We start from the raw sequence: 10,550 nt of genomic DNA, 5'->3' as shown, positions 1-10,550 counted from the left end.
GCTGGATACCAGGCTATATAAATGGCATCTATAACTGCAATTCCAGTGCCTGACCACATCACTCAGGACAAAAGAACACATAGTATGCATCAAACCTATAGAATATGATGACAAAATATCAAAACCTAATCCTATCATTGATAAACAAGCTTTAATCTCAAATCCTTTTTATAGCAGTTGGGATCAATGAAAGGGAATTTACAATCCATCTAAAAACACATATTCACTTACTCACGGCTTATAACCACAGTCTTACCAAGGAGGTTATATCAAGACGAAGAGGAGATTGGACGGGCTTGATACCCCGCTGCACGCGTGATATAACCTCCTGGTCTTACACATACTGGGGACCAACTGCTTTTTTTTTTGCCGGAATCTTTGATTATATATAGACTCGACATACTACAACAGCAAGACCTTACTTTCTTGTTTTCTACTTCATGGCCTTCTTATATCACTAGTTTAAAGTTAGCCATAGAATTTCAGATTCTAGCTATGAAGAGGGACAGATTAATTTCAAATTATAATAATTAGATTGTGCAGCCACATTTTTTGGTTGCACCTGAATTTCTTGGTCAGATGCACTGGTGAACCTGTTCCCAAATATGAATTTTAAACCTTGATGGTGTACTGGTAACTTTAAGACAAATCTAGAGACCTTCCAAATCTTTTGTAAAACATATACGGCTTCATGAAAGTCTAGTCTACTCTACCCCCATTGCATCATCCTTTTACCGGTGATGAATATAATTTGACCTAGAAAAGCCAAAATTTCTCATTTGACAACTTCTTATTGCAGAAAACTACAATTCTAAAGCCATAAAAAAGTACTAAGACAAGGAATAAGAACACATACCATATTTAACAGTCTCCTTTGAGTGCTCTACTAAATTTTCTGGATATGACAAGGGGGCTTGGACTAGTAGAACTTAGAAGCCTAAATCCTATCTCAAACTCCTAACCGGGTTCTTTTATAGATAGCTAACCTGAATTGAAGCTCAGAGTCACACCCCCACCTGATCCCTCTTCTTGCCTGTGATTGGCAATTCCAAATCATCAGGTTCTAAACTGACCAATCAGAGGCAAGGATGGGCTGAGGTGACATAGAAAGATTTCCATTATATGCACTAGTTTGAATAGGTAATGAATTTGCTTATGTGTAACAGATAAAGAGGCATGTATTCTGACCTTTTATCAGATGGCAATAATCATCACTGGACTTCGAAAAAATGGCCACATCCATCAGTTAGGCCCAAAGTAAGTTGTCATTTTAGCTGCAGTTTTCATAATGATCAGTAGGGGGCATAGCAGCCATGTGGTCAAATAGTACATTGCGACCTACCATAGCCTTATTTCTCCTTTACACAATTCCAAGCAAATTTGCCTCCAAGTAAAAGGGGTGCTGTCGATTGAAGTACATGTATAGACTGTATCTGGTGAATGTCTTGTCTTCTTGTTGTTGTTTTTCAAATTAATCCCTATAAAAAGAGCTATGTCTATTCATTGCCAATCTAACTTGCGATTTGCACACTCTAAAAATAGCACTTTTTACTAGATAAATAGTCTCCAAAACTCGAAAACCTGACCATAGAGGCCTTCCGAATACTAGTACTGCATATAAATGGAAATGGCAATTTTGATGACAGATGAAATAAGAGAGCTCTTTGCTTTTGAACTTGAAAAGACAATACAATGTACTCGGATTTGAGTCCCGTACCAAATTACACGTGAAATGTCAGCTTAAATGTAACTATTAAGAAAGACTTAAATGCACCATATTTCATAGGCTATGATATTTGAAAGTAAATTGAAGCTTAATCTATATTGAGTTGTACACAAATCTCATACCAAGGAGCTTTTATCAGTAGGAGAGAGTATGGAGTTACCCGGCCGCAGTGCGCCTTTGTTTCGCCCCCTTAAATCCCGCAGCGCCGCTTTGTTTACTGCCCGTCACGGTGTTCCTTTGATAAGATGTTCGTAGCGCTGGTTGGCGCGGTTTCTATGCTAATGAGCCACACCATGACGTCATAGCCCTCGAGCCAGCCCGAAGCCCGATCGGCAAGAGGCGAAGTGGGTCAGGTTTCCGACGATTCCCTTATTTGGAAAACTCGGCAGGTATGTGACTACGTCATCTTGGGGTAGAGGGCAAAATGGCGGACAGTTTGATATGTTTCTCTTCGCCGTACAACAAACATGGGCCAGTTTAGGCCTATTTTCGCGGATCGAGGTCTGTTTTCTTGCGATAGAATTATGAATTGTCACATGTATTTTCAGATGGCTACTAAAAAAATATGACGTTTTTCTTCATTTAGAGTAGCTGATATTTTTTTGTAACTGTTGATGATGTGCTCGGTAAAATGGCGTGTTCACTGTTGGTCGAACCTTGCTCATTTTTGTCGAGCCGCCCGTGTTTTTAGAGGATACAGCGTGCCTGGAATGAGGTGAAGGTACAAATGTAAGGCGGGAGAGCATAGTTTTCATGGTTTTCGTTACGATCGGGTTTTCTTTTTTTGTCTTGAGTTCTCCAGGCATTTGAACTTTGTATTTGTATCGATTTATGAAATATATCTGTTGCATACTTAAAAAAAACTTGGTACCTGTGATCATTGAGTCAGGTTTTTTACAGTCATCATTAATTGTAGGAATATTACCAGTTTTTTTTCGTAGAATTTGACTCAGACAATTTTGCCTTCTTCTTCTTCTTCTTCTTCTTCTTCTTTATACGTGCTTAACCTCATTAGGCTGAGGGCTGCAAGCACGGTACGTAAGACGTACACAAGACTGTAAGTTTTTGGTCCACATACCGCACCATCGCACGTATGGGGGTTCTTTAACGTGCATGGGGTATGGCTCTCCCCATACACGGGACCTCCATTTAATGTCCTATCCGAGGGACGACTCATTTTTCACTTGAGTAAAGTGAGGAAAGACGTGTAAAGTGCCTTTCCCAAGGGCACAAGACCGGCAACACGGCAGGCGGATTCGAACCGGCGACCTCTCGGTCACGGGCCGAATACACTACCACTGTGCTACGCGGCCTTTAGGCTTAGCCCGTACCCGAGCGGCGGCGCTGTCCGGTCGCCGTATGACTTTGAAATGTCACCCTTAGTCAGAGAGAATATTGCCGCCGCTGTATGTATTCCGAAGTTACTCTTCTGTTCAACATCGTCAACAAAATCGCAAAAATCAGATCGCTACACACAATGTTTGTATCCCCAGGCCGCCACACCTTGAAAATGACCACAAAACAAATGGAAAACAAAAGCTTGCGTGGGTGAAATGTATGCAGATGCGGGTTTTTGACACGTTGGTGTTAATAAAATTTTGTCGCCCGCTACGAACATACGAACAATGGAAACTAATCCGTACTCTCTCCTACTGATAAAAGCTCCTTGCTCATACTTGACCTTCCCAGTTTACGGAAGGGACGCCGACATACAGCGATCAAAAATAAAATTATGATGCGACTTCCTTGTTCAATCCTGTTTAAACTCATTAACTGACAGTAACATTTATTTCACACAGACATCCAAGACCTTTGATTTTGGACACCAAATACTCGATCGAAACATATTACATCATATGAAAATCCACGTTTGTGTAACTTGTTGCCCCCCTCCCCCTCGCTTAGAATCCCTGACAACGCAAGGTTTTCCCACAATTACTTACCAGCAAATGGTCTTAAAGCAGTGCAGACACTTCAACCTGACTTATATGAATCTTCGATGCTATACAGATGTCTTGGAAATTTCTCTAGACGGCCAGTTTAAGACATTTTCTACCGTACGTGTTTCGTCTGCCAGTATGTGTGTCATCATCCCAAACGCGAATGGTGACGTCACGATTAATCCCAGCATGCTTTAGAAGAGTGGGGAAACCCGGAAGTTGAATAACCCACATGATCGATCAGCTGTTGGCTATCACACGATCATGATGAACTGACAGGAGAGCTGTTGAAGCGATGATCGTCGTGTTGATGGGCGTTTGTGGGTGTGGGAAGTGAGTGGCATTCGTTCGTTACAGATCTCCTGCATAAAGCAAGGGAAATGTTTTTCGAAATATTGAACCAACCTGCTTCGAACGATGGTTGAACTTCAGAGGACTTTATTATCACTTATGCACTTTATGACCACTTCCTCTATTTTGTATTACAGAACATCTGTTGGACAGGCGCTTGCAGAAAAGGTATATGTAACCTTGATTATATTTACAGGCTTAAAGTCATCTTCCGCTCTGGTCAAAACAACAGTTGTCACTTGCCATTCTATGATGGATTAACTGATTGTTGTGATGATTTTAAACTCACATCTTTGTTGCCCCGTAAGCTGTCCTGGGAGTTTGCAGATGCTGATTTGTTCCACCCAGATGTCAACAAACAGAAGATGTCTGCTGGAGTGCCACTTACAGATGAGGTTAGACAATGTTGTTGTGTTACATAAGATTGATAACGCTAGTTCGCCTTTATCCGTTTGGTAACCTATATCCGTTGCTTTTAAAAACAGGGTTATTTGGGGACATCACATCAACAGACATCGGTTTCAAATTGCAATATTTTCAGTATTTTTGCAGTTTAGAAGTACCGCCTATTCCCTTGATGTACCTAAATACCCTGCTTGGAATAACAACGAATAAAGGTTACCCCGCGGATAAAGGTGAACCAGCGTTAATGATATCTGCCCTTAAACTGCCAGAGTTTCAGCCCTATAAAATGCTATTAATGCCAGGGTTGGCTGCTGACCTCGGAAAGTGACCCCGGGCGGCTGAACAAGGCCTAAGTCCCTAACTTCCGGGGTTTGTGAGCTACAAGTGCGCAAAGTTGCTACTTTGGGGGAATACGCTATCCCGGTTATAACCAGGTACGGAACACGGCATGGATGTGGGAAGGAGGGTCCATAATATCTTGTGCTTACTATATTCGGAATTCGGAATCAACTTTACTCTTAACAGGGAGTTTTGATTGACTCCAGGTGTACTCAAACACGTATGATAATGGCATGTGCATGGTACCATGTCGAGAACAATATTGTAAGGAGTGAGAAACACCCCCGTTTAGATATTTTAGGATGTTAACCCACACATTACAAAGATGCACAAGTTATGAATTGTATGATAGTAGACGACTTTGTTCATCCTTTTATCATTTACTTCTAATTTCCTCATTCCAGGACAGATATCCATGGCTGAGAAAACTGCACACTTTAATTTGCAGGTAGGTATTATATAAAAGACTGCTAGCTTGCAGCTGCTAAGAATAGTGTAAATACCTTCTGCATACATTATAGTCAGTATACTAGTAATCATAAAAGCCGTTCTCCCTCGCAACTAGAGTCATGATTAGATTAATTGGTTACTCATTTCAACCCTAGGAAAATTGCTGTTTAACAGTCCTGAGTTGGCTCCGCTGTAAATTCCAGTGGAGTCAACTCGAAGTCGACTTGGAAAATGCATAACTGTTTAAACCTAGCCACTGTCCTACCAGACTTCACAGCAGGCTGACTGACTTGGCTAGGATTGATTTACATAATCAATGGCTGGTCCAAGCAGATGTTATGTGTTGAGCTCAATTCTAACTCAGAAAGCTATCCTTGGTACAGTTCTATCTCCTTGTTACTGTTGCCTTTTTTTGGTAATATTGCTGGAACATTATGTCGTAAGTCACTAGGACAAGTCTACAGCAAAGCCCTTTTCCTTTACAGTTGGGCATCTGAAGGGAGATCTGGTGTTCTCGCCTGTTCTGCTCTTAAGAAGTCTTACAGAGAAGTCTTGACAACTGGTCAAGTTCCTCAGGATCCAAGCACTTCAAGTGTGTCTCCACGTATACCTCATCAACACTCTGACTCTCCAAGACCAAATGTCCTTTTTGTATATCTGAAAGGGAGTAAAGATGTGGTCAGGAGTCGGCTGGAGAGCAGGACTGGACACTTCATGCCGGCGGGTCTACTGGACTCCCAGTTTCTCACACTGGAGGAACCTGATGAATCTGAAAACAGCGTGTCTGTTGAGATAGCACAACCATTGATGGCTGTAGTAATGGACATTTACCAAATCATTGTGGAGTTGATATAAAGTGTTTTAAGAGTAGAGTTGAGGACTGGACACTTCATGCCGGCGGGTCTACTGGATTCCCAGTTTCTCACACTGGAGGAACCTGATGAATCTGAAAACAGCGTGTCTGTTAATATAGCACAACCACTAATGGCTGTAGTCATGGACAATTACCAAATCATTGTAAAGTTGACATGAAGTTGGCAATAGAAAAGGATAGAGTTAAGAGTTGGAGGCAAAAACAGGAAAGTCAAACAGATAAATAAGCTTATCTTTCTAGTATATTGTATTCTACTGTATTTAGGTTAAAGTCCAACTCTCATACCAATTCAGTTTGTTGGCTCTTAGATCTTTTTAGAACAAATAAGGACCAAAACAGCAAAATAATGTTTTTGATTTTTTTTTTAAACACTGGGGTAAAGATAAGGGCTAATACTAATACTAAGCAAGAATATTAAGTTTTCAGCTTGAAAAAAGCAAACCACCACAGTACAGTAGATGCACATGCTTCTTGAAAATTGTCAAGTCCAGTTTTTATGTAACGTTATGTAGTTTTTTCCAACCAGTTCATGAAGGAAAACTTTTTCATATTCGTGTAGTTTCCGCTAACTAAAATTGTAAGTGTCACAGCGACACCTACCTTGTCTGATCAGTATTACAGTGATTGCTTGCAGTGTGGCAGCGACACCTACCTTGTCTGGTAGCGGTCAGCCACACCTACTTGGTACATGATCCTTCTATTGAATAACCGCTATTAGATGACGGCTCAGAACCAACATCTACCAAGCCAAGCCATACGAGTCCTCTCGGCTTAGTTGCATGCATTCATTGCCGTGGACTTCTTAGGAGTGAACTCTTCTCCTCAACTCCAAGGACCTGGATTTCGTGCCTGTAGATGGACCAGCACCAGGCCAAAATTACGGGTCCTCTGGGTTTTATTTTTAGTTCTATTCCACTGCCTTGGACCTTTTTTCACCCTCTTTGCTTGGCCTTTTCAAGCGTTCACTCCAAAGGCGTGGACTTCGTGCCTCTAGACCGCGCATTACAAGGCCGAGTTATATAGGTCCTCTCAGCTTTAGTTGTATTCCACTGCCTTGGATTTTTCAGGCGTGAACTCTAAGGGTGTGGACTTCGTTTCTGTATACGGACCAGTACCAGGCCGAGATAATTATCATTATATGGGTCCTCTTACCTTAGTTGTATATCCCACTGCCGTTAACTTTTCGGGTTAGGGAACTCCAAGGGTGTGGACTTCGTGCTTACAAGTACCATGCCGAGACATGGGCGCCCGCTGAGCTAAGTTGTATTCCACACAATTTCCACTGTAGTGGATTTTTTTTCAGGCGTGAACTATAAGGCCACTGCCTTCTTCACTATAGACGAAACAGTACCAGGCCAATCCATGGAGGTCTTCTCAGCTTAGTTGTACTCCACTGCCATGGTCCTTAAGTCCATAATCCACTCCTCTGAATCTCAACATATACAAAATAAGTAAGATATCCTGCTGTGCTAAACTTGGCCCTACTTTAGTTTGGTAGAAAAAACACCTCAAATCGATATGTGGAAGGATGGGGTCACAGTTCTGTCATCAATTATTACATAAGCCGCGATATTCCAACTGTAAAAAAAATCAATATCTAATATGTGGGTGCTCATAATTCCTCACCTTGTTCAAGAGCCAAGGCCGTTCAGTTGATAAATCATGATTTATGGAATATTCGCAGTTGAGGCACTTAGTCAGACTACATGGCCCGCTAAAGAATATTTAACGTTACACTGTGAAAGTTCGGAACTGCTTAGCTTAGAACTCCCTAATCCTATTACGCTCTCTTAAATCAAGGGGACGATCAATAATGTAGTGATATCATATTCTGGTGAGAGGCATCCAAAGATTACGATGCTAGATGCTGTTCCTCGGTCGCCGCTAGGAGGCGTTGGTAACTAGAGCCATGTAAGCGTGCACCTGCTTCGCACTTCGTGGCTTGTACTTCTTGTTCAAGCGACCCAGTGCAATAAGGAAAGGCCAGCAAAAGTTTGTTATGAGCAAAAAAAAAAACGGAAAAAAGGCATAGAGAGTCTACTATTGATACTAGAGATAACCATGGAAAGGGGACGATTGAATACCTAAGTAGTAATACATGGAAAGTTCTGACCCTCAATGTTTTCTTATAGATAACGTTACATCCTAAAGATTGCATGAAATATTTACAGGTTTGCGAAACTTTAATCTAACGAGATTTCTATAGCATTGTCGAATTCTTGCAAGTAACTTTCCTTTGAATGTTGGACTACATGTCTCTTATACAAAACACATATAATACTCGTATATATCGTGTAAAAGTACAAAACACCTCATCAGAATCGCAGTACAAATGTATAACATTTTGTCCCTATGCAAAAAAAAAAAGTTTTGCAATATATGTACTTTCCCAGGAACCCAATGTAGCGTCATGAAAGTTTGTTGTTGGCACAACTTTCTCAAGAAATCATTCCCCATACGAAAGTTCATCCTTCGTTTTGAGTCATGTACCGACGGCAAAATAATTAGAGAAAAGCACTTTTTGCCCACAGCTGTTTTGATAACAACTAAGTCCAAATTGGCTGATCTCAATCTTTCTTACAATTTACGATCTCCCGCTGTTACCGGGGGTCAAAAAGATTCGTGATTGCTTTCTGTGTTTTTGATTAGTGGATGTCCCCAGAAAACATACTTTGATTCTGTAAGTCGTTTATTTGTCTGGCCGTGGGTCCCACGTGGGTAGTACCGGTATGATCCGGAGGGGACCGGATTCCACCGGAGACGTTTTGTCTTGCCGCCATATTGATTTCAGAAATTATCCCAGACTCCACGTCTGTCTCTGACGCCCGGTACGACGAGACAATTCTCTCTCAGGAAATTGTGATTTATGTTGTAAACAGGTAGTTAACGCTAGTTCACCTTTATCCGTCGGTCAACCTATATCCGTTGATTTTAAAGACCGTGTCTCTCGGAAGATCACCGTCAAGATCAATAGACGCTGGCTTTGAATTGACATTTTCAAAATATTCAGGTTTGAAACCACCGTTCGTCGTCTTGATAAATCGTCAAAATAACCTATTTTTAGAAGCAACGGATATAGGTTACCCCGCGAATAAAGGTAAAGCTAGCGTTAAATACCTGTTATGCTTCTTTTGTTGACCTTTTGTTGACCATGTGTTTTGTTTTAAAACGTTCCACGCATGTCTTCAGAAGTTTGTGTGAAGTGAAATGGGTCCTTGTCGTGTTCCATGTTGTGGGATCTTGTAGGGCAATGACTGGTGCAGTTGATCTCATCTCTTGTGAACCTAAAAAAAACGCTTTTGAAATCACCATGGCTCGGTTTTAAAGCATCCTCTATGCCATTGCCCGAATAACGCAATAACGCAAAAAATAACGCAAAAGAAGTGAAACACATCACACAGGGTAAACAGAGCTCCATCACGATTTATTATAAGTGCTGTTCGACGATTCGACATATCCTTGACAAAATATCTAGTAGATTATAACGGTAGAGATATCTTACGTTACATTAGTACACCGTACTTCTTAAAGATTACACAGAAGACCAAGACGACATATTAAGAGAGAACTGGTCATCGCTGACTTGATGTTTTTGCTACCACTCTCAGGCTTTTCACGCAGGCTATAAAGTTTTACATACATGTATTTTGTTCACACGTACTTACCATAGGCTTTACATACTAGTCATTGTCCATTTCACTTACTAGAATATGATCCTTCTGCAATTGGTTGACATTGATTTTAGACATTCCATGTATTTGTCAACCACCATTTTGTTGCAACCAGTACTTAACCCAGTGGGGATATGTTCAATAAAGGTCGTCATATATATTATCGTTCCATACAACAATAGGCACATATAGACAAGGTGTACCAATAATTCTAACACTCAATCTATAGCTACTGTGTTTGTTTCCTTCTCTGTCATGATGAAGCGTTCTTTACTTATCCAATAAATACTTGGGACCAGCCCGATGAGACAAAATAGAATATTTTGGGCAGTCCTCCACACACAGTGTTCCCATCATGATCCACATCGTTCGCCATAGACATAAAACATTATCAAGCCATATATACATGTATAACACGCACTCAGTCAAGTGTTTAGACCAGTATCTCCATATGTTAACTACACAGTCATCATTATATAACATATATCAGTGACATACATATAAGTTCGGCATGACGACCGCAAGACACACACATACAATGTTGTACTTTGATAAGCTATAAATGTATACATTTTCTTTCTTTTCGTACTGGTACTGGTATATTGTTGTAGCATGCTTTTAAGTCCTTCATCATTATCGTTAGTTCACCTTTATCCAGGGGGTAAACTCGTAACCTTTGTAACCAACGGGTGGTGGTTTGAAACTGAGATATTTTGAAAATGTTACAATTGAAACCACAGTTCGTCAACGTGATATCCTAAAACGGATATAGGTTACCCCGCGGATAAAGGTGA

General features: G+C 40.8%; 2 protein-coding genes across 4 annotated transcripts in view; one reads left to right on the top strand and one right to left on the bottom strand.

Moving 5' to 3' along the window:
- Positions 1 to 3,837, bottom strand: part of LOC118410303 (3-hydroxy-3-methylglutaryl-coenzyme A reductase-like) — a 19,170-nt gene extending 15,333 nt beyond the window's left edge. Inside the window, exons 1-2 of one of the 3 annotated variants that reach the window (XM_035811875.1) lie at positions 3,670 to 3,808; positions 987 to 1,093 (exon numbers count right to left, since the gene is read on the bottom strand). Coding sequence is in view for 1 of the 3 variants with exons in the window: in XM_035811873.1 (XP_035667766.1) it covers positions 857 to 859 (3 nt within the window). In the remaining 2 variants the exon portion in view is untranslated. The other 2 variants (XM_035811874.1, XM_035811873.1) reach the window with 2 other exon arrangements.
- Positions 3,838 to 3,865: 28 nt separating this feature from the next.
- LOC118410307 (probable gluconokinase) lies at positions 3,866 to 6,429 on the top strand. The gene is made up of 5 exons (XM_035811885.1): positions 3,866 to 3,999; positions 4,155 to 4,185; positions 4,326 to 4,412; positions 5,166 to 5,209; positions 5,697 to 6,429. The coding sequence occupies exons 1-5, from the start codon at positions 3,962 to 3,964 to the stop codon at positions 6,064 to 6,066; spliced, it is 570 nt and encodes a 189-aa protein (XP_035667778.1). The 5' UTR covers positions 3,866 to 3,961; the 3' UTR covers positions 6,067 to 6,429.
- The last annotated feature ends 4,121 nt before the right edge of the window (positions 6,430 to 10,550 follow it).

The sequence above is a fragment of the Branchiostoma floridae genome, chromosome 2 (genome assembly GCF_000003815.2).
Source record: "Branchiostoma floridae strain S238N-H82 chromosome 2, Bfl_VNyyK, whole genome shotgun sequence".
In the NCBI taxonomy this organism is placed as follows: Eukaryota; Metazoa; Chordata; class Leptocardii; order Amphioxiformes; family Branchiostomatidae; genus Branchiostoma; species Branchiostoma floridae.
The sequence above is the reverse complement of the archived record's forward strand: the minus strand, read 5'-3'. Positions and strand labels throughout refer to the sequence as shown.

What these genes read in the sequence shown, in the direction of transcription:
- LOC118410307 (XM_035811885.1), top strand. Translation starts at nt 3,962, where the DNA reads ATGATCGTCGTGTTGATGGGCGTTTGTGGGTGTGGGAA. An exon ending in GAGTGCCACTTACAGATGAG is followed by an intron (nt 4,413 to 5,165) that starts GTTAGACAATGT and finishes TCCTCATTCCAG; the next exon opens with GACAGATATCCATGGCTGAG. An exon ending in CTGCACACTTTAATTTGCAG is followed by an intron (nt 5,210 to 5,696) that starts GTAGGTATTATA and finishes TTTCCTTTACAG; the next exon opens with TTGGGCATCTGAAGGGAGAT.